Source organism: Tamandua tetradactyla, chromosome 26 (genome assembly GCF_023851605.1).
Source record: "Tamandua tetradactyla isolate mTamTet1 chromosome 26, mTamTet1.pri, whole genome shotgun sequence".
NCBI lineage: Eukaryota > Metazoa > Chordata > Mammalia > Pilosa > Myrmecophagidae > Tamandua > Tamandua tetradactyla.
Window position 1 is genome coordinate 36,377,748 of NC_135352.1, and position 23,915 is coordinate 36,401,662.

The window sequence follows — 23,915 nt, forward strand, 5'->3', positions numbered from 1 at the left end:
GGCGCCCCGCCGCCCTCCTCCCGCCCCGGCCCCCGCGCCGGCTCCCGCCGCCCGGCTCATTTCCCTTCGGGGAAGGGGAGGGCGGAGGGGAAGGACGGCTCGGGTGGGTCTGGAGGGCTTGGAAATTCCGGGGCGCTGCGGCTCCCCCCTGCCCGCTTCCAAAACGCCCAAACAGCGGCGCGACCCGAGGAGCCGCGGTCGCTGCCGCTGTCGCCCGCAGCCCGGCGGCTCCGAATGCGGGGGGCTCGGACGGCCGGGTGCCCGTGAGCCTGGGACCGGACCCCCGTGGCCTCCCCGCGCCACCGGCCGGGAGAGCGGCGTGCCAAGTTGGGAGCACCGAGCCCCGCCCCCGCCCCCGCCGCCTCGGCTCGCCCGGCCGGGGCTCGCCGGGAGGACACCCGGGACCGCGACCCCGAGGGGCCCGCCGCCGCGCCGGGGCGCCCCCGCCCCCACCAGCGGCCCGGCCTCCCCGCCCGCCGGGCCTTCCACCATGCACTTGCTGGGCCGCTTCTCTCTGGCGTGTTCCCTGCTCGTCGCTGCGCTGCTCCCGGGTCCGCGCGAGGCGCCCGCCGCCGCCGCCGCCTTCGAGTCCGGACTCGGCTTCTCCGACCCGGAGCCCGACGCGGGCGAGGCCACGGTAGGTGCGCGGTCCGCGCGCGCCCAGGGCTCGGGGCGGGAGAGGGGCGGTGTGGGTGCCTTGGGGCCCCGGACCCTCGCGCGGGAAGCGCTCGGACGAGTCGAAGCTTGCGTACGGGGGACCCCGACTTTTGCAGCTGCAACGCACTTCCTTGAAGTTAAGCTTCCCTCTTTTTTAAGTAGAAAGTCGTTACTAGGGGGTAGAAAAGAGCAAGTTACCCAAGTGAAGGGCCCGGCTGGTGACAGTGCACCCATAATCTCCTTTCGAGCAGTCTCCCTGGGGCCAGCGGCGGGTCTTGCGCCCTGTCCGGCTAACGGGGCTTGGCGAGCCTGGGCTCACGCTGCTAGAAAAGTGTCCCTTCAGTGGGACATCAGCGGGAGCTGCTCCACAGCTTCTGGAGCAAGGATGACCAGCGCACGGGGCTTATTTTCCTCCAGTGTTTCAGGTTCCGCAGAACCCTAGATTCCGTGCGCGATTTGAGAGGTGTTAAGGAATTTAGTAACCGAGCTTGAGCGCTTAAGACTTCATATTCACTTGGAGAAGTTGGTCGAACTTGAGAAGCAACAGCAGGAAATCAGCATCTGAGTTCTAATCAAGCAAGGCCGTTTCAGCCTATAAACTGCGCTTCTGAAATCTGGTCGTGAAATACTGAAAACACCTTTTTTAAAATGAGGTGTTTAATCCTTTTCCTTAAAAGAAACTTTCGAGGCATTCTGATTTTCAAAAAGCACTTCTTGTATTTGTGCCTCCTTCTTAACTTGTTCTTCTGAAAGTGTACATATTTACCTTAAAAACTCAGATCTGACAGAGCTCTTGAACTCCACAAAAAAAAAGTTTTATATTCGGCATCATCTTTAACTGGGAAGCCTCAGTTCCTGAACTTGTAGCCCCTTTGCTGAAACTACCCTGCAGCGGCTCATTTCTACCGAGGGCGCGTGGAGAAGTGCCTGGGGTGTGTTACCTCAACTGTCAGTTGACCTTAGCAATTAACACACTGAATGTGAAGAAATTAAATTATTTGTCCAGTCATATTTTGCAATACACTTTAAGATTGAGAACACTAACTTCTAAAATCTTACAGACTATCATATTTAAATTTTGGAAAAAAATTAAAATGGAATTTGTCATTCATTATGGGTCAATGGAAAGCCATTCTGAGTAAAAATGGTACGTGTTAAGTTGCAAAACAGAGGGCATTATATGATTCAGAAAGTGCTCTTCAGTGTAATACTTGCCTTGCTATAACTATAGTGAATAGAAGGTTCTTCTGTTCTTAAATACTGCGAAAATATAGCACTGGACCCACTGACACTTCGGTAATTTGAGAACCTTGAATTTTGTCATACCTATTCACTTCCTTTTTCTGCAGAGTCAAACTATTAAAAGTGTGATTTAGTAAGGCAACACCTCTCTACTGCCTAGAACTTACTTTTACATTAAGAAAGTGTGAAATAGAAAGTAAAATGAAAAGCATTTCCTGATAAGCCAAGAGGCTGCATCAGAGTCAGTGACTCTGAGGGTTATCTTGAATGACTATGATACTGCACGTGTCTGTGTGTGAGTGTGTGTGTGTGTGTGTGTGTGTGCGTCTTGTGTATAGATGTGGGGGTGGAGAAGATTACTTTTAATTTTCAAAATCTTCACTGGTGATGTACTAAAATTTCCCCTTTAAAATCCGTATGCACTTGTAAATCCTGACAAACAAACATACAGAGATAAAATCAGTATGCAGTTCTGTGGGCAAACATTACTTTTCTTATTTAACCATCTTTTATAATGTCTGGTGAATATGGGTTGTTATTCTATGTGATGGGGTTCTTTTCGATTTAATGAAGCACCATTTTAAGTTTTGAGTTCCATAGACCACAAGCCAGTGCATTATTGCTGTACTGTGTTTCCTGGTGGGTAAATAGAGTCTTAACATGACGTGGCATTAATTCCTTCAATGAAACTGCCCTAAGTCCAAAGACTCGATGTCTCTCCCTGCTGGTGTATACAACAGCTGCATTTAGGTTTAAGCAACAGAGAGCAACTGAGGAAGAAGGGACTGTTATTTTTGTATGAATTGCAGAAATCCCAATAAGGGATTTCAGAAGGTAATTGGGAGATTCTGCATATACATAATATCCAATATTTGATTTTTTTGGTGGTTTACTTTTAGGGAATATTTTAAAAGTACTTTAAAACTACAAAACAGCATATAGGTTATAAATCAAGTTAGCTATACAATGCTTCACCTCAAACCCAAAGTCATGCCAAAAATTGGAGATAAAATTACAAATGGAAACATGATCTCCTTGTTCCTCAGTTTCTATTTGCTTGAGTTGGATTCATTTTTTTAAATTATTCAGTTGTAAGACTTACTGAAAACCTCTAAAATGTTTCTCTAATGGGTGTTAGTGCAAGCAAGTGAATTCCACTAAGTAAGGCAGGTGAGAGTCTTGCCTATTATATAATTAAAATTAACTAGACGTGAAAGGAAAATATTTTAAATTATCATCTAACTCAATTAAAGTGCAAAACGTAGAAAAAAGCAGCATATTGCTAAAGCCAGTCAGTTGCCAATATAAAATTAGGTAGAACTCATTCTCCTTTGTTGAAGTTGAGGGGTTTGGTGTTAAAATAGAGAGAAATTGGTTTATGATCAAAAAGAAAAAAAAAAAAGAACTACTTTAATATGATGAGGTAAAGTTGTGGAACTCATCAGTCCAAAAAGTGGGTTGGATTGGAAGCACTGATGCACAGCTCCCTGTGTATTTTGAGATGAATAAATGTGAGGAGGGCATGTCTTACATTTCACACGCGCTTGTCAAACATGGAATGCAACAACAAAAAAGGGCAAGATTTACAGTTTTGTGTCAAGTGAATAACGGATCAAATATTTTTAAATTCTAACATCATATTTTCTGTTTTACATAATCAACTTTAAATATCCCTTCACTTTATGGCCTAAAAGCAAAAGAAGTAGATTGCCTTAATACTAACATTAAATGCTTTAATGAAAATAGTTATTTAAAACTATTTTAGTGAAAGCACATATGGTTTATGGTGCCTACCACAAACCATTTTCTAACAATGGCATCTAACTTACTACACATCAAATTTTCTTTCCCCATCATTTATACTCTGTGTACTTTTCTACTTGGTTTATTTTTGTGTTTACTGTTTCAACTTAATTAATCAGTGGCAATGTTTCTCAAAATAAGATCTGTAAGCCAACTGTATTAGGCTTCTCTGTGGATCTTATTTACTTATTTTTCCTGAAACTAACTAAATCCCTGGGATTGGGCCTAAGAATATGTATTTTTAACAAATGTTCTATTCTTATGCAAGATTAAAGTTTTTGATTCACTGATCTTTGGTATATATCAATAATTCATTTTATGATCATCTCTATTGGTTTTATCATCATCTGCATTACATAATTTTTGAGTTTGTAAGGCCCTTTGTTAGGTAAGGGCCATCTTGAGAAACATAAACTGTCTCTCCTCTCTTCCAGGAGCTTAAACTCAGGTGGGAAAAATAAAGGCTTATGAGCAACCAGCTGAATAATGCTGCCAGTTATCATATGCCTGAAGTCAGGGGAAGGGTACCAAAGTACTGTCTGTGTTCTTGAAATTTGAGTGAGAGATTCATCAGCATGGACTAGATGGTCTGGGTGCTTTGACATAAGAGTGGGTGAATTTCTAGCAGATTAATGCTCTAACCAAAAAGGTGAGAAGCGTCTCAGGTGTCTTAAGGGGGGTGAGAAGGTGAGATCGCAAGCAGGACTGTTTGACTGGAGCTAGGAGTTGATGTTAGTTAACAGTGAACACTTTGGTAAGAGTAAGTTTGGAGAACTAGTAGGTTCACATGGCATGGGGCCTGAGCCAACATAAGGACTGTAAACTTCATGTGGTGAGTCATGGAATGTTATTTGTGATATCTGAGCAGCTGAGTGATTTAGAGAATAGGGTTTTAGGAAGACTTTTGAAGCAACTTGTGGGATAGATTAGAGGTCAGAAAGACTTGGGTGGAACAATTTATGTAAGAAGCAACTGTGATAGCCTAGATGGAAAGTGATGGATAGTCAGAAAAGGGTAGTGGCAGTGGGAGCAGCAGAAAGTGCTTTTATAAAGGAAGGCACAATAGATTGGTGACCTATTAATGCAAAGATAGGGGAGTGGGAGAAGTTAAACCTTGGCATCGATGGTTTAATCATAGAAAAATGTTGGCTCTGATGGTAGGATTATGACATTTCAGAGAAGAGACTAGTTTTCATGGATGGATGATGGACACAGAAGGCCTTATTCCACAGGTCACTTGAGATTTTACTAGACTTAGGACATCTTTGAAAAGAAAGATATACAAGGTAAGCTGTAAAAACTTGCATCCCGTTAAAGGTAATTGATTGGCTAAGGTCAACAGAACTTAAACTGTATGATATACTTGAGCACAGGACAAGTATTACTACAATCCCTGGGGGGAATTAAAAGTATGCATATCCTATTATCCTGCATTGAAACGATGAGGTGAATTGTTCTCAGGTGAACTAGGTCATAGAGGTGAATGAAATATTTAATCAGTTACTTGAAACTGCCCCTGTGCTTCACGTTAAAGTACTCTCTGTTGTACTTCAGATACCCATACTTCTTGGCAACCTATCAGCAGTTTTCAGGAAGAGAGTTCAAGATCAGGGAAATGGGAAATATTTGTGATGTGGAAGGCTTTGAACTCTCTTCCTCTCTTTCCCTCACCCTGAATCCATCCATTTATTCTGGAGGGTCAGAGTTGGACTTGCAAAGAGTGCCTTAGGAGGGGAAAAGATTGTATAAGAGTTGGATCCTTGCCCCCTTCTCTTAGGTATGTGAATCTTTAATAGGAAGTCTACAGATTTTACATTTGAAATTTTCCTTGGAGTATATGATTAAGAATTTTGCCACCTCCTTTCTTATACAAAATTTCCTCCTCAACTCTGAGTGGTGCTGGAGACATATGACTTTGGATACAAAAAGCTTCACTCAACTTTCACTTTGACTCCCCTTTTTGTAACCTTTCTTGGAAACTGTGAATATCTGATTGGTAGCCATTTGTTCATGAGACAGTACTTTGTAACAAATAGTTTGTTACTTATATCAGTGGTGTATCCTTAAGTCTAGTCAGTCTCTATTCCTGTCTGTAATAATTTTCCCAGACTATTGTAACAAAGTACCACAAATAGGATGTCTTAAAGAAACAAATCTTGTCTCACACTTCTGAAGGCTAGAAGTCTGAAATCCACAGGGAAGGGGCTTGCTTCTTTCAGCTTCTCATGTTTTCCAGCAATCATGGGCATTCCTTGTCTTGTAGGCTCTGACTCCTTCACCTTCATGTGGCCTTCTCCCAGGTGTCTGTGTTTCTCCTTCCCTTTTCCTCTAAGGACACCAGTCACACTGGATTAGAAGTCCAGCCTATTCCATCATAACCTTATTTTAACTTAACTAATGCCATTTAAATGACCCTATTTCCAAAATAAGGTCACATTCTGAGACACTGGGGTTCAGGACTTCAGCATATCTTTTTTGGGAGACCCAGTTCATTCCATGTCACTCTTCTTTTATATTGATCTGAGAAGGGAATTTAAATTTGGAATATTTCTTTTTGGCCTTCCAGTTCCAGAACTGGAACTGGGCCTCTAGAGAGAGAGGGTTTTGTCTCCTTAGTATTACCAGAGATCCAACCTAGAGAACTGTTTTTTAGCTCTCACTGGGGTATTTTGGGGCCACGGGGGATGGTGTGAGAGGATCGTACCTCCAGCACTGCCCATGCCTTTGGCAGCTGCTTGTGTCCTCTCAACTTCAGTTCACTTTTTTGACACCACACATACCTCTGCATAGTGAAATTAGGAATTTAAATATTCATTCTTCTTTAACAGCAATATCCTGAGCACTTACATGGGCTGTGCACTTTGCTAAGAGCATTACAAGTTAGTTTTATTTTGTTCTTTGTTACAGCCCTAGGAGATTGATGTTATTATATCTCATTAAAGGTAAAGAACCTGACTCAAGTAACTTCACTAGGAGTGTAAAAAGGGCTTCTTTTTACTTTTTTTTTTTTTTTTTTTTTTTACTTTTGTGTATATATTTTAGAGAAGGATGGTAATGGGTTGGACATTCTCCTGATCTCCTCCAAACCATAGCCATGTGCAAGGCTTAGGCAGAGAGGAATATTCCTCAGCCATTGAGGACACCTCATTCCATTGTGATATAAGTTCTAACTCCCACTGGTGGGACAAACAGAAGTAACCTCAGACTTTCTTCCACGTGGCACCCCTTTGACTAGAGACAGATCATAATGTCACAATCCATAACAGTGATAGGATGACTGCTTAACTGGGTGCCTAACAAGAATTCCTGGCAGTCAAGAGTTTTCTAAGCTGCGCTAATATAGCTACAGTGAAAGACTTACTTATGCCAAATGACCTTTCACAAATAATTGGAGTTGGAAAGAACAAACTTTCATTGGCAGAGGGATTATACCACCTCTGACTTCCAGGTATGTATTGTTTCCAATTACATTACCCCCAGTAAGTATGCATTCTGACAATACCATGCAGGCCTACATTTCATTGCAAAACACATAAAGTTCAGGTTTGTATAAATTGTAAATAAGTCATCATTGATTTTTCACATTGGAAAGAATAGGTTCAGCACAGAACTTTCAACAGTGAGAAATGCTACTGGATTTGAGTTACAATGAAATTCTGAAATCTGCTGTAAATATTTTAAATTTGTTTATGTAATGTGTTTCTTTTGAGATTTAAATTGCTCAGGTCTTCCTATGTTCACTTAATTTACACAACTTACATATTTTTTCAGAGTTTACAGTTTATTTTGCTAGAGAGCAGAGGGTGTGTTTACTTAGTATACTTTATTGGACATCTATCATAGAATCAATCAAATAAACGTCTTAAAATATCTTTCGGTGATGGACTCTTATGGCTTCCTTATACTTGCAGTGTCCTAGTATTTGAAGGATTAGCAATACATATTTTGCAATTCTGAAAACCAAAAGCTCATCTTTGTAAATTATTTGGTGTTATAACCTGATCTGACCTGAAACGAGGCTTTATCCTTTTTTGCTTGTGACTGTTTCTGTATTTCACTGAAGAAATTATAATATGTTTATTTATGAGATGTTTCCATAGATCCTGCTGCAGGGTGAATGTTAATATGTATATACACTGTATTTCCTAGAACTCCTGAGATGATATGGTCCCAAAGGTGTAAAGCGAGCAATAGCACAGCTGTTGTCTACAAAAGATCTTCCTCGATGGCCTTATTGCCATTTGGCTGCCTGCAAGGGAATGAAGGAAATTGAGGACCCAAGAAGTAGGTCCTATGGATACGTCTAATACCTCTTCACCCATTAGTACTATATTTAAATGCTTTTTAATCCAAATTTTCATATGTAAATCTATTTCAATTCAGGAATATTTTGAGGTAGCTTCAATTCCAAGCAGAAAATTGCAGTGCAATAAGGGATGCAAAGAATGTAGCTAGCATAGGGTGTCCAGTTGTGAGGTCAAGCAAGCACTGGCCAGATTGGTGCTGTAGATGCATTTCGTAGATGCATGTGCATCTACACATAGTTCATTGTATATATGGCTAATTGCATCTGCAATCAACAAAGAATCTTGCCCTCAGAAATTTGGGGAGCCTCCTCATGCAATCAGGTGGAAGTCTTAAAAGCCAGGACTGAGGAAGCTGTACTTCAGCAAGCCAGCTTTCCCTGGAGAATTCATCTTCACCTTTATTAAAGTTTCCAGCTTACAGCCTCCCTTACAGAATTCAGTCTTGCTGGCCCCCATGGTTGCAGAAATCAATTCATATAATTATACATATGGGTATATGTGTGTGTGTGTCCATCCAACCACCTTGTTGGTTCTGTTTCTCTGGAGAACCCTGACAAATATATCTTAAAATATATTTTAGAAACAAGGAAATTACTGCTTAAAAAAATACCGATAATGACAAATTATATTCAAGACAATATATGAGATTTTGTAAAAGAATCTTATGATTTATTATCATTTTTTGGAGAGGCTTCTGGGAATTGAATAGGAATGGTGGAGTGGTGGGGAACTGTGAAAAGTGAGTAGATGCCAGTTACAGAAATGGGGGGGGGGAACTGTGAAAAGTGAGTAGATGCCAGTTACAGAAATGGGGGGGGGGGGAGAATATTTTTGGTATGGAAGAATGAGAATGAATTACAGAGGTAGTAATGGTCAGGGACATTTTTCTGAATTGGGAGCAGACCATTTGCTTAAGAATCAAGAGCTTTAAGGGAAGCCATGGGGGATTTGGCAGGAAGTGTGATAAACCAGAGTTTGGATCGAAAGCAACGGAGCCACAGAGATGCTTAAATGTTATGCTAAAAGTAGTATTCTGAGAAGCTCCCTCTGGCATCATTGTACAAAAGTATCTAAAGAAGCAGACCAGAAAGTTGTCCAAAGCTTCAGAGAAGCAACTTTTAACTGCAGAGTTTCCTTAAAGTGTCTGGCAGTGACTGTGCTCTTTTCAATCTTTTGGCCAACCTTATAAGGTATTTGAATTCCTCTATATGCTCTTGATTTCTGATGATGTTTAGTGATGATTACTTTTGACTTTTTATAAGCACCATGACTGTGCTATCTAGATACATTTATAAAATACATTAATAACAGACATTTTTGCTGTTTTGGCTTACAATCTAAACAGAGCCAGCAGTGTAAACAGTGGCTATGCTTAGTTACACACACACACACACACACACACACACACACACACGCACACACACACACACCCTCACTTCTTAAGGATTCTTCATTTTGCCTACCATGACTTCTGGATTCTTTCTTAGCTGGCTAAATAGATTCAAATAATTTATTGGAATGTAACATAAAAAAATCAGAAGTTTATGAGATTAGATTCTCTATAGTTTATAGACTTATTTGTGGCCCGGATGGGTTTTTTTTTTTTTTAATCAGATAACACTAAGGTTTCCTAACAATGACTTCTTTTAAAATATGCTTAAAAGTATTTCTGCTAACAGTAAGACTAAAGGGAGAAAAGATGAACTGTCAGATATATAGAAAAATTGCTTTGTAGTTGGTATTATAAAAATTGTTAAAAAGTGGTGGAAAAATTTACTCAAACTCAAAAGATGCCGACTAGAGTATAAGGCATACAGAAAGAGAAAATATTAAGATGTGGGGAAAAATATTCCAATGTGCAGCTTTGTGCAAATAGCAATATTTATGAGTTTAAAAGGCAGCCCTCTCTTGGATATCAAGTTGAGTATTGTTCTTGTTTGGTCAGGAGCAACTGAACATTTGGGGGTGGAGCAGAGCCATTTATTTTGTAACTTATTTTACCTTAAAACTTGGTCCCCAAATTACTGTTCTTCTCTACCTTTTGTGCAATAATAAAATATGCAACCATAAGTGGTGAAGCCTGGAACCAAAGGTAGCTCTTTTTCTGACTGCAGAACCTATGCACTGCTTTATACTTTCTATGAGAAAGCCTGGCACTCATCATCAGTATGTCTACTTTTTTCAGTCATTTTGCTTTGCTTAAATGGAAATACAGTACAGAGGATAAGAGTATAAACTCCGGAATATGACTATCTGGATCACATCCTGGCTATGCCACCTACTACCTGTGTGACCTTAGGCAAATTACTTAACCTCTCTGTTCTTCCTTAAACATAAAAAGAAAATACTTAATACCTACCTCATAAGAATGTTTTAAAGATTATAGAGTTTATATTAGTAAAGCCTTTAACATCACAACTGGCACATAGTGTTTTGTAAATTTTTGTTTAATAGTTGGACTTTGTGATCAGAAAAGTGCCATAGACATAACCACTATGTTCAAAGACATATGAAGTAACTGTGATATTCTTCAGAGTGATTCCCCAGCACATCCCAATGAATTTATTGTATACTTGTAAATAGAATCTTGATGAGGATGTTCCTGATTTCTAAGATACGGAAATGTCTTGTAATATTTATATTTGGTATTAAACCTAGAGGGAAATCCAGGATGTTTCATTACTCATTGCATCCATGTGCTGTACTCTGCTTAAACCATGTCTCTGCCTCTCCTGGGTGTCTGGATTTGATTGTGTTCTGGAGGGTGGTGACCCAATCATGGACCACAAAGCCCAGGAATAGGGGAGCTGGTCATCCCCTAAAGTGCTCTGTACTGAGGTCATTTGAGCGAAAGGCTTTACTAACACAAGACTTTTTTTTCATGCTATGTAATTCCGTACAAACCCCTTCTGAATGCATTCAAAGCAAGTTTCAATGTATAGCAATGAACCAAGTTAACGTTGCTGCTTTAATCTGAAGCCGTTATATTACATTACAGATAAAGAAATGTAACTATGCATTCTAGTTTTACAATGAAATCACTGAAAAATTTCTAAAAGGCTAAAAATATACCTTCACTGAATAAAAATATAAAAGATGATTTAATAATAGAATTTTACCTGCCAGAGTTAGACGCCTATAAACATATTTAGAAAAATGTGATTTCCCTTTAGCCTTGGGGCATCTTCCCAAAGAGCATTCAGCAGCTTTCCCTGTCTGTGCTCTCCCTTAGGTGAATCGTGGAGTAGATACCTTCCTCTTTCCAGAGGAAGAAAGTCTGCTTTACTAGAGGGCCCTCATTTACTCAGAATAGTTGATTTTGTTTGGCGGTTCCATTTGCCAGTTTCCCAGTTTGCCAGTGGTCAGGTAGCACTGTGAATGGCATGGACAGGGGGTTGGAGGTATGTGAACAGAACAGGGAAGAAGTAATTCATGAGTCGTGCACACAGCCCCAGCTCCTGAAGAGCTTACAGTATGTGGTTTTATTCAGTAACATCTTGAAAATAATCATTTCCTTAGAAGTCCAGTACAGATGTTAGCTGGAATATTTTAGGAACTTTTGATTAGGTGCTATATTTCTAAATGGAGAATTTTTTTCTGATCAAATCAGAACTCTAAAGAAACACTCAGTCAATATGCAAGTAGAGAAAGAATTAGATGGCACTACATTGTCCGTGCAAATCAATACGCAGACACTGGTATGACCTTTTGAAACAGTGGTTTTCATAATTTTATTGCAGGATTAGAACTGTGTGTAATTATATAAAAATGTGCCTTAAATATGCAATTATATTTAATTGTTGTTATATTTGCCTCATGTATTAGTTAGGGTTCTCTAGAGAAACAGAATCAACAGGAAACACTCATAAATATAAAATTTATAAAGGTGTCTCATGTGACAGTGGGAACACAGAGTCCAAAATCCACAGGGCACGCTGTGAAGCCAACAATTCCAATGGAGGGTCTGGATGAACTCCACAGAAGAGGCTCACCAGCCGAAGCAGGAAGAGAGCCTGTCTCTACTGAATCCTCCTTAAAAGGCTTTCAGTGATTAGATTAAGCATCACTCATTGCAGAAGACACTCCCCTTTGGCTGATTACAAATGGAATCAGCTGTGGATGCAGCCAATGTGATCATGATTTAATTCTATGAAATGTCCTCATCGCAACAGACAGGCCAGCACTTGCCCAACCAGACAAACAGGTACCACCACTTGGCCAAGTTGATGCATGAACCTGACCATGACACTCTGTGACAGTATTCACATTTAAATGTTAATATAAACTAATTTTTCTCCAAAGTGATTTTTCCAGTTTTCTACCCATTTCTTTTTCTTTTAGAAGTGTTGTGCTTATTTTTTTGCCAGAAACAAAATTTAAAATAATGTTCCTTATTTAACATTATTATACACAGAAAGGAAATATTCATGAAATTGGTAATACTTTTGCTCACTACTTGCTAAAATAATGGAAAAGGATGAAAAATCAACAACAACCACAAAATGGGCTTTGAGACTATGGTTGCTGGGGAAGACTCAGGCATATTAGAAGTGGGTGCCATTCTTGCTGCCTGGGTACTTACAGGCTGTTCTTGGAGTAAGGAAAGCCATTTACATATTTCCTCCTCAGCCAACTCACATTCAAAAGCTTAAATGCCTTTGTTCAAAATAGCAAAAATAATTACCTTACTTAAAAAGATGTTGGTAAAGGCCATATAACCTTTCACCAAGAAAATAGTACATTTACTTTTTTTGTTTGTTTACATTTAAATCAGATTTCTTTCTTCCCCTGCTATCCTCTCCCACCAAATACACACTGAATATATTTGTCCAATTAAGTCAGAGTAAAATCCTAAAGAAAGTGGCTTTGATTTTCTTTTAGCTGGAGTGACCACACAGCACCATGAATCCTATGACTGAAATCCTATTACCTGTAAAAGGAATTGTTACTGCCACTCACTCAAAGTTCCTTGGAAGTGGCCGGTTAGTTCTGAATACCAGATGTGAGGCTGTTTTCAGCCACTATGGTTTATCATTTCCTACATGGAGTAGTTTTAATTCTTTCTCTTTGTTTATGTCTGCTGTACATATTTAGGTACTTTATCCTTTTTAAAGTCCTCTCCTAAGTTTATCCTTTGAAAACTGGAACACTTATTTAGATTCATGTTTGTTCGTGGGTCATGGCATTTGCGACTTTTCTAAAAAACAAACTAATCCTTTTTTGTCAGAGCCAGATTTTAGTATTGAGATGATAGTAGATTCTTTGTTTGTTCTGAGACCTGAGTATTTCTTTTAATTTTTGGTGTCCATGCCAAGTTGGAAGTTTGTCAAGGCCAAAATTTTTCATGAGTCATGAGCATTACACTTAAAACTGGGTAATGTGAACCTGCCTTGGATACACAGAGAAAGCAAATCCTGATGTCATAAACTGTCGTGAGAAAAAGTAATTACTTTTGCTTTTGACATTGGTAGCGGTGAGGCCCAATCTGCCCAAGATGGACCCTTGCTTTACTTTAGAAAAGCAGACATTTGTCTCACGACCATATGAGCATAACATAGGTGATATATTACTATAATACAGCATCCAGTGATACAGAATTTAGTGAATGTAATGTAAAAAGGTCTAAAGTCTGGGTCACTTACTTGTGCCATGTTCATCTGACGGTGCAGTTTTCCTACAGCTATAAACTTGGGGTGCTGTGAGTGTGGCAGCCTGCCCTCAAGCTTCCTCTTGCAGAAAGCGCCTGAGATTTGAATTTTACCCTTATATACCATTCTTAATTAAAATTGCTCTTGATGGTGATTCTAACTTTGTTACACTTTTGTGAGATGCTGGGAGGTTCCATAAAGTGGGGTGGGGTGAAGGAGAGCACACAGACCTGATTATAGAGAGTTCTCTAGTCCTCTTGGACCTGGATTCCATCTGATGTAGTTCTGACTTTCCTTTCAAACATAGAAATGGAAATTTACAAATTAAGAATTTTATATGTGAAAATTAAATTTTTGGATATTCGGATGACTTATGTGCTCTCCCCGATGCCCTGCAAGTTGCCATAAGGATTGAACAATTACTGAGTAGTGGGTACATGTGAGGTTTCAGAGTTACCTCTATAAAATAGACAGCGCAGTACCACTGATCTGAAATTTAAGGAGTTTCAGCTAAATATGTTTAAAACCTTTTATGCTTTGATAAAATATCACCAAAGTATATTGAACAGTTGCCACTGTCTTCATTGAGACCTAATGGTACACAAATCTCTGAAATTGAAGAATTTCCCCAGTAATACATTGGAACATTGTTCTCTATCTAAATTTAAGTTCTTTCTTTTTTAAAACAGTTTTCTGGCTTTCTGAGTTGATGCTACTTTCGTTAATTAAATAGGGAGGCATTTTCGTCTGTCTGGATACTGTGCTTTCACAGTGCCATGTGCTGGGTCACCCCATGCTGGAGAGAAATGTGAAGTACTTTCAGATTCATGTTCCTCTTAGAGGGTGACAAAGACCCCAAACCTAGAGATCACTGATTCACTTCAAAGTGTCCCACCCGATAATGTGCTGTTGGGTGATCATAGATAGGATGACCCTATTTTCTAAACCAGTATCTCAAACATATTCTGCAGACCTTCTTTGTAAATTGCACATTTTTCTCTTTCCTTTTCTTGTATTACTTTCCTGGGGCTGGCCTAACAAAATGCCACAAACTGGATGGCTTAAGCAACAGAGACATATTGTCTGATGGTTTTGGAGGCTAGAAGTCCAAAATCCAGGCGTCAGCAAGCCAGGCCCTGCCCTGAAGTCTGTGGGGGGGAATCCTTCCTTGCCTCTTCCAGCTTTTGGTGTTTGCCAGCAATCCTTGGCACTGTTTGGTTTGTAGATGCAACTGCTTCTGTCTTCACATGACCTTCTCCTCTGTCTGTCTTTTTGTCCATGTCCAAATTCCCTCATCTCATAAGGACACCAGTCACATTGGACTCTGGCCCAACCCTATCCAGTTAAACCTCATCTTAACTAATCCCAGCTGCAAGACCTTATTTCCAAATAAGGTTTCATCCATGAGAATGGGGGTTAGGACTTGAACTTAACTTTTGGGGGGGACGCAATTCATCTTAACACCATCTTTTACTATAGTGTGCTACTTTTCATTTAAATATTTTTAAACACACTTCAGACACCTGTTCCTTATTACAAAGTAATTATGTCCCCCACTGTCAGTAGTTACACAATGTTATCATTTTGTCTCATGCTATATAAATGTTGCCATCCTCCAAAGAACTTAATTACTTATTTTGAGACCAGATCTTCTTAGAGTACATCTAAACTTGAACTTAAATTTGTTTGAACAGTCAGCTTCCACAAGGCCCTGTCGAATTTTTACCTCTATTTATACATCTTCCCACTATTTTGATGCATAAGTAGTGCTTTTATACTAGGATGATATCTATTTTAGTATAAATGTTAGCTAGCTTCATGGCATGAAAAACAGTACGTACAATGCATCCAGAGTAGACACTATATGTATATTGTTGGCATTTTTAGTGTGAATAATAAGAAATTTTTCCTACTCTGCAATGCTCGGTTTTTTGTTTGTAGTGGGGTTCAGGTAGGGTGCCAGATAACACTTCTTTCTTGTGAACATGCATACATTTATTAAAATTTGTAAACGTGCTCATTCCATTGATACAAGTTGAAATCACTAACTCGGGGGGAATATTTGTAGAGTTTACAGGAACAGAAATAAAGCATAATTGGAAAGGAGACACTCAGACAATAGAGAAATTTAGTTTCTTTGCAAAAGTGGACCAGAGGGCGTTTTGGATCAGAGCAAATGTTTTGCAGCAGGAGGTTGAAGCATAGCTATAAAATATATCTGTGTCAAGTTCAATTATCAACACGAGTTCAATACAGTAAAAATGATAGTTAAGAGGTGAATATAATTTACAGTCTCCTTATAAGTCTTTAATTGTTCAGCAAAATAACATGCTCTAAGATAATTTAGGAAAGGCTATTTAACTAGGTAACTCCTACTTCAACAATTGGATTCTAATAAATGGAGTAGTGCTGTAAAACTTGGGATTGCAGGAGTCTGGTTGTTGGAGCAAGACATTTTCTTCTCTCTTATTTAGAGTACATAAAGGAAAAATTTTCCCTCCAGTATCATTCTTTTCTAGAGAGGATCTTATTTGCTTTTGTGCTTCTCACCTAAATGTTTTTTTTTCTTTAATTTTTGTATTTCTTTTGCATTCCCTTTCTTGTTTCCAGTTATAATTGTGAATAAATGCCATAATTGAATAATGAAATTGAAATTTTTCAAAACTTCCAGCAGTCCGTGTTATCAAAATTCAGTAGCAAATGTGTCTACAAGGAGAAAACGGAGTTTGCCACAAGATGATCAGCAAGTGAGATCACATTGTCCTTTTATGCCTTATTTTGATTAGAGTTCAATATTTTGATGAGTATAATTGTGGTCAAAATAAAAACGTATTTCATTTTGCACTATAAACAAACACATTAAGTTCTTAGATTTGAAGAATGATTTTAGAATTTGATTATCATTTGATGTAGAATAAGATGGAAAGCTAGATTTTTAGGCACATTCAGTTTATTTATTAGATGCCTTACATATACCAAGAGTAGCTTCCATATTTATCTGTTACTTTTTAACATTTTTTAAAAATGTTAAATACTTGTCAGCAAGTATTGTGTGCTGTGTGCCAATGTTTTAAGGTATTGCGTAAAACATGAGGAAAACAATGATCAGATTGTGAGATATTAAGTGCTTTATGTATTTAAAAGCTATATATATATATGAAAATGGCTAATTTTTGTGGGACAAAAATATAGGCAAAATCTTAGAGTTCAGCAAAAATTAATAGCTAATCATCTAAGCTGAAGAAAAACTATTACAAAGCCCATACAATATTTTTTCCTTCAGTAATACATCTGTATAAAAATTTTTTTAGCATTATAAGGAAAAGACAAACTCTAAGAAGTGCATTAAGACTTTGAAAGCCACAAAGTTATTGATTATATTGTTTAAGGCAAATAACATTGTACTATTCAGCTCAGAGTAAAAATTATTTACATATAATATTTATTTGAAAATTCATAGAAATATTCATAGAAATTGTTTACTATGATTAGTAAAGCATTAACAATTTAGTAGTGATTCAGTGTTTAATTGATAAATGTATTAGTTCTGTTTTTCTATCTATTGACTAAAGACATTAAGATCTGAAAAATCTGTAAGAGATTATTTCATTTAATTTTTATTTTTATTTAACAGATTTAAAGCAATTGAAAAGAAATTTAAAATTTTGCCATGCAATAATAAGATGATGGATGGAATCAGCAGCATGTACTGACCTGCTGAATTTTTCCACTATTCATTACGCTGCATCAAGCCAATGAGTATAAAATATTTGGACATTGATAGATAGAATTCTATGCATTTAAAACTTCCTTCTCCATTTTTGCTGAATAATAAGTATCCAAGTCTGAGATAGCAGAACAATATCATTTAAATCATTAATTAAAGAGAAATAATTTCCTAACTATAAATACTAATACCTCGGTGAAACTTTTATACCTTAGCACACCCAAGTTCATTTTGATTTAGACCGAAAAACAAAGCAAAACAGAGCCTAAAGACTGTGTTACTGTTAATCATTTTCTATTTTTCCATAATTGTGGGGCCATTGTATCATATTGTACTTATTAAAAGACAGCTCTTAGGCAACGGTTTGGTCTGCTGTGGAGCACGAGCAGCAGAGATGAGTGCTCTGTCCTCACATGCTCTCCTCAGCCTTTTTTACTTCCCTTCTCTTGTAATATTAGTCTGCAGGTGACCTTGGTAACACTGCTGAAATATCACAGGGCACAGATGTCCCACTGTGTCTCATCTCAGATTTAATCATGTGTCAGGTATCACACCTTGATCTTGGTTCATATGAAGTTTTATAGTGTAATGCAAAGTATTAAATAGTTGGGACTAAGTTTTATTTGAGATTGTGAGTACCCAGTGGAAAATCCATATATCTCAGCTCCCTTTACTACTGGGGTTGCCAGGACGTAGTTCTGGCCAATAAACTATTAGAGGAGGGCGATGTGGTGGTGGCTAAGTGGCAGAATTCTCGCCTGCCTTACCAGAGACCCGGGTTCGATTCCTGGACCCTGCCCATGCTAAAACAGAACAAAACTATAAGAGGATATCTGTTATGGGTTTCTGGGAAAACTTTTTCTTTCCAGGAAAACAGAAAATGCTCTGTAATTTAAAAATTTACTTTATGTTCATTGAAAATGATGCTTTCATATTTATTTATTTACTTAACTTTATTTTTTGCATGGGCAGGCACCGGGAATCGAACCCGGGTCTCTGGCATGGCAGGCGAGAGCTCTGCCACTGAACCACCGCTGCCTGCCCTTCATGTTTGTTTAGAGACAGATTTTTATAATGATAGACTGTGGGCCCTTGACGATGGAGTGATTTTCTACATTCACTTTGCCATGTCCTTAATCTCTTGATGTTTAGAGTTAACATAATTTTATCTTTATAACTCAGCACTCCTCCCCTGGCTGGTTGCCTCTTTAAAAGTATTAGGTTTATATTGTGTGCATAATTTAAGAAGCCTTGTTCAGAAGCCACATTTCAAATAAACAAAAGTTCTGTCGACTAGCAAGTCTATACCTTCTAGCTGTTTAAAGTGTTATTAGCCTGGAAGTGACCCCTGGCCAGCTCTAATTGTTTGGAAGCTGGTAATTAGAAAAAGAGAAATAGAGAATGAGACACACACACACACACACACACACACACACACACATATACAGAGAGAGAGAGAGAGATTCTCATGGGATTTCAAGAGAAAACGTTGGATGAGAAATCTCAAAACTGTGTAAACAAGAAAATATCTTCGTATGCTTTATTCAGATTAATGAATTACGAAACACCTGAACTATTTAAAAATTGTCTTTGATTCAAGGCCTTTGCAAGCCTGAATTTGCCATTATAGTCATCAAGTTTGGAAATTACGAAAGAATGTTAATTTTAATGTAAAACAGATGGGAATACAATACATGGAGTATAAGCTTATCTTCTCATCTGTCAACAAGTGCTTGCAGATGTGATATGAACAATTTTAACTGCAATTATAAAACTCAACGGAATGTTTAGAGGTGACTCAAAAAAAATCTGATTGGCTGACATGCAGAGTACTCATTCTTAAGAAATGTTCTGTCCAAAGCAAGTTTTAAAGGTATACAAATTGTTTTACATTGATTCACTGTGTCAAGTTAATATTTGGGGGGGTGGAATTCAATGTCAAATAATGCCTACGATATATAACCTTACCGTAGTGTCAATTTTTTTCTAATAGTTTATTTGTAAAGCCATCACCTTCTTCTTTCAGTTAGATTTTTTTCTCAGTCATAGAAATTTGGAGCTGGAACCCATAGGCTAAACTTTACTAATTTGAAATGATGAAAGATTTTTTACTTGACAAGTGTTCTCCCTAAAGGTTATTTGCTTCTTCTTTGAGCTGTGGATTTATTGCCTTCCATTCCAGGGTAAATGTCTTAAATTCACTTCTGTCACATTATTTCGCATTGTCTGCAAGTTCATCTATAGATTGTTAAAATGTTGTGAGTCTGTAATATTTATACAGTGCTCTCCCAATGCTTAAGAAGACACTTTGACCACAACAGTTATTAAAATCCGATTGAAAGTCTGAACCTGGGCCAAATGATTTCTAGGATATTCTCAGCTGACAATGTAGAGGATATAAATCAAGGCATGCCAAATGCAGGAAGCAACATTAAAGCATGTGTTCCAGTGTCTTCCCTCATGATATAATCTGGGACATAAAATGTGCTTTTACTTATCTAGTTTATGTAAGAGATCATTATAATTTCTAGAATTACTCATATTTTTCTGTATCTTGATTCTTGGACCTTTAAATTTTCAATTTCATATTCTTCTGTTTTACATGTTATCCCTATTTTACATATGCAAATATATTTGTTGTGCCACAAAATCAACATTCATCAAGCTCCACACAAGTAGAATAATTGGCGTAACTAAACACAGTTGCTGAATCACAAGCAGAAGTGATTTTCTCATTTGGGCCTGTGATTTTGAAGTTGTTGTTAAACTATGCTACATGTGATTAGAACAAAAAAAAAAATGAGCTTGTGAGGGGAATGGATGACTGAGAGTCTTCAAATTACCAATAAAACACCTGGTACAAATTTAGTTGTGTGGTCCTCAGAGAGGAAAAGCAACAGTGATGTTTCCCAGGTGGTGTGTCCACAGTATTGGTACCAGATTTAAAAATCTTCACATGCATTCTAAGTGGTCTGCCTCTCTCTATTCATACTTACGCATTGTTTTAGTTTGCCTGTGCTGCTATGATGAATATCCCACAGCAATAGGCTTAAATAACTAGAATTTGTTGTCTCATGGTTTTAGAGACTAGGAGTCCAAAATCAAGGTCTTGAAAGGATCATGTTTTCTTTTGGGATCTTGAGCTTCCTGGTACTGGCTTGTGGCAATCCTTAGGGTTCCCTGGCTGGTATCTCTGCCTCCATCACATAGAAATCTATCTCCTTGGCATCTTCCTGTGGCGTTCTCCAACCAAATGCATATGAATTTTCTCTCCCTTATAAGGACTTCAGTCATATGGATTAAGGGACAACTTAATTCAGTTTAGCTGCATCTAAACAGGCTCTTTGAAGATCTTGTTCACAAATGAGTCCAGACCTTAAGTGATAATACCATCTGCAAAGGTCCTATTTATGAATGGGTTCTTAGCCGTAGGAATGTGGCATAAGATTTGAACATATGTTTTGTGGGGAGGCATCATTCAGTCAGTCCCTAACACACATTTACTCACTGAGAGAGAAAATGTGGAAACTAAGTCTGCAAAGACGTATTGAGTACATTTTTCCTGCTAATGGAACCCTCAAGAGTATTTTCTCTAACAGTATTTTCCCTATTGTTCTTGATATTCACCTTACTGATTTTATTGCAGAAATTTTAAATTTTATATATATATGTTAAATATTTTGTCAATAAATAGGCATTGTATCAAAGTCTCATTGGGATTTCTCATAAAGAGATATTTAAAAGGTGAAAGAAAGATATTTTGAGGGTATTTGAACTTTGAGTATTTTCCTTAGACTAATTTTGATAGATCATCTGATTTACTAATACAATTTGGAAAGTATATATTATTTTAATGTTTTTCCTTGCAGCTGTGTTGTTATTATGTGTCATTAATGTTTTAAATTATTCTGTTTAATGTGCCTTCTGAGCAATTGTCATGTGTGCTGGTACTTCCAAAAGGAGTCTATATTAGAAATTATTTTATTTCAAGCAGTCATTATTCTTTTGTGTTTTTAAACAAACATTTCAAAGGAATATCTTAAACCACCTCAAGGGAAGGTCTATCACTAGAATAAGAGCTCAGTTATTTTTCAGAGGACACTATAATATAAACCAATAATTTCAAAATTGAAATTATATTAGACACTATTTTTATTTTCTGTCTGGAAAGTCCACATCAAGGCTTTATTCTAATCTGCTTTGTCAGGGAAATATTCTCTTCAGCTCACTGGAAATAACATGTCAGGTTTGAAAAGAGACTTTATTTGTGGCCGAATAAACGTGCTAAAAATATTTAGAAAATCATTCTACTGACTAATATTTTAAACTGTTTCTATAATAACAATGTTGGTTAAATTAAGATTTACCCTTTTGCATTGGAAATGACTTGTCAAGTTCGAAAAGAGACTTTTGAGTAGCCAAATATATTTGCTAAGTGTGTTTAGAAAAGAATTTTAAGTGAGTAATATAAAGTTTTCCTTAAATATAGCCTATTAACTTAAAGCAATAATAGTGACTGAAGTCATTAGGTAGCTGTGGAGAGAAGTTAACCTGTTTTTTGCTGGTTTAACTTTTCTAAATATTTTCAGTTCAATGGGAAAAGAAGGATAAGTTCCAGTTACAATATGACATTTGAATATTCAATCTGGTTGAACTTTATTTCTCAAAATTGCTGTTTTCAAGGTCATATGTACTGATTGGATATTTTATAAGTTACCTGAGAACTTTTTTCTAATATATGCCTGTTTTTCCCTCTGAACTTTGTAGGAATGTGTTTTCTTGATTTTTGAGTGTGGGTAACCAGGAGTTAATATTTTTGAGGAACATGACACCCAGATTTAATACCTAGATAATTCAAGGATGTCTTCTTTAATCATTCTAATTTATTATTAGACAACATAGGGTAGTTTTAAACTGCATAAACTTTGGAGTCAGATCTGGGTTTAAAATTTGCTGCTACACCTTAGGATCTGTCTGATCTTCACCTGAGCCGGTTTCTTGATTTTGTACTAGGAGAAATAACATGCCTTACACAGCTGTGAGGGAGAGCACGGAGAAACACTGTCTTCTGCCAGCCCCCGACGATTCATTAGTTCCTTCTCGTGGTCTCGTCACGGTCCCTAACGCTAATGCTGCTGCCCACGCTCGTGCCTCAATAGTCCTCAAATTGAGATTTTTATGATCCAAACGCCCACAAATGAATACAGCCCAAATATCCATCCGTTAATGTCATATATGCTAGTTAATAGCAGACTTGTTAAATATAAACAATAAATTGCTCTTTTCAAGATGCCGGGGATCTACAATGTTGCTAAAACCAGTGCACAGTACCCAGAACTCTTCTTATTTGATTTGCAACAGTTGATCATTCTTCTGATATACCTTCTTCATTGGTTTTGTTTTCTGAATTTTTTTAAATTTTTTATTGTATAGTATAGCATATATGCAAAGCAAAGAAAGAAAAAAGCGATAGTTTCAAAGCACTCTTCACCAAGTAGTTACAGGACAGATCCCAGAGTTTGTCATGGGCTACCATCCCATCATCTCGGATTTTTCCTTCTAGCTGCTCCAGAACATAGAAGGGTAGAAGGAATAAATATTTTTTTATCATTACATTCACCCCTTTTTAAAAAAAAAAACAAAAAAAATTATACCCAAAAAAAGCAATAAATTTCAAAGCATAGCACAACAACTAGTTGTAGAAGAGATTTCAGAGTTTGGTATGTGTGACAATTCCACAGTTTCAGGTTTTTACTTCTAGCTGCTCTAAGATACTAGAGACTAAGAGAGATATCAATTTAATGATTCAGCCATCATATTCGTTTGTTAAGTCATCCCTTCTCCGTACAACTCCACCATCTCCTTTGAACTTTCTTTCTCACTCTTTAGGGGTATTTTGGTTATGCTCATTCTAACTTTTTCAGGTTGGAAGGGGCTGTTAATAATTTGAGGTAGGGAGATGGAACTAGCTGATGTTCGGGAGAGCCTGGGCCCTCTAAGTTTGAGGACTTATCTGGTCCAGGGACCCATCTGGAGGTTGTAGGTTTCTGGTTTTCTCTTTATTTCACTGGTTGCTCTTTCTCCTTCTTCCTTGCTGGCTAGTTTTCTCCTCCCAGAATTCTTAATATTGGAGTGTCAAAGGCTCAGCACGGGGTCCTCTGTTGTTTTCAATCTCTACTGACTCTCTTGATGAGTTCATAGCTTTGAACTTCAGAATTGTAACTGCTCTGTTTTCAACTTCCTAATTGAATCAGATGGCTGATAAACACTTTAGTTTTAAAGATATTCAAAATTAAACGTCTGATATCCCCAATCCCGGACCAAATGTGCTCTACACACAGCCTCCCCTAATTCAGCTGACGACAGCAAAACACTTTAAATTTGTCAAGTTTAAGTCCATGGAATCATCCTTGATTTTGTACCTTTCCTCCCCATGTCCAAATTCATCAGGAAGTCCAGTCCTGTTGGCTAAGTCTTCGAAGTATACCTTTCGCCTGCATCACAGGCGTGTGTCTTTCATTGTTGGGCCTG

The 23,915-nt window shown here is 38.0% G+C and overlaps 1 protein-coding gene across 1 annotated transcript in view; it reads left to right on the plus strand.

Annotated features, from left to right (window-relative positions):
- Positions 1-457: 457 nt before the first annotated feature.
- Positions 458-23,915, plus strand: part of VEGFC (vascular endothelial growth factor C) — a 109,725-nt gene continuing 86,267 nt past the window's right edge. The window contains exon 1 of the mRNA XM_077144624.1: positions 458-637. Within this exon, the coding sequence (XP_077000739.1) occupies positions 491-637 (147 nt within the window). The 5' untranslated portion in view covers positions 458-490. The remainder of the gene's footprint in view (positions 638-23,915) is intronic.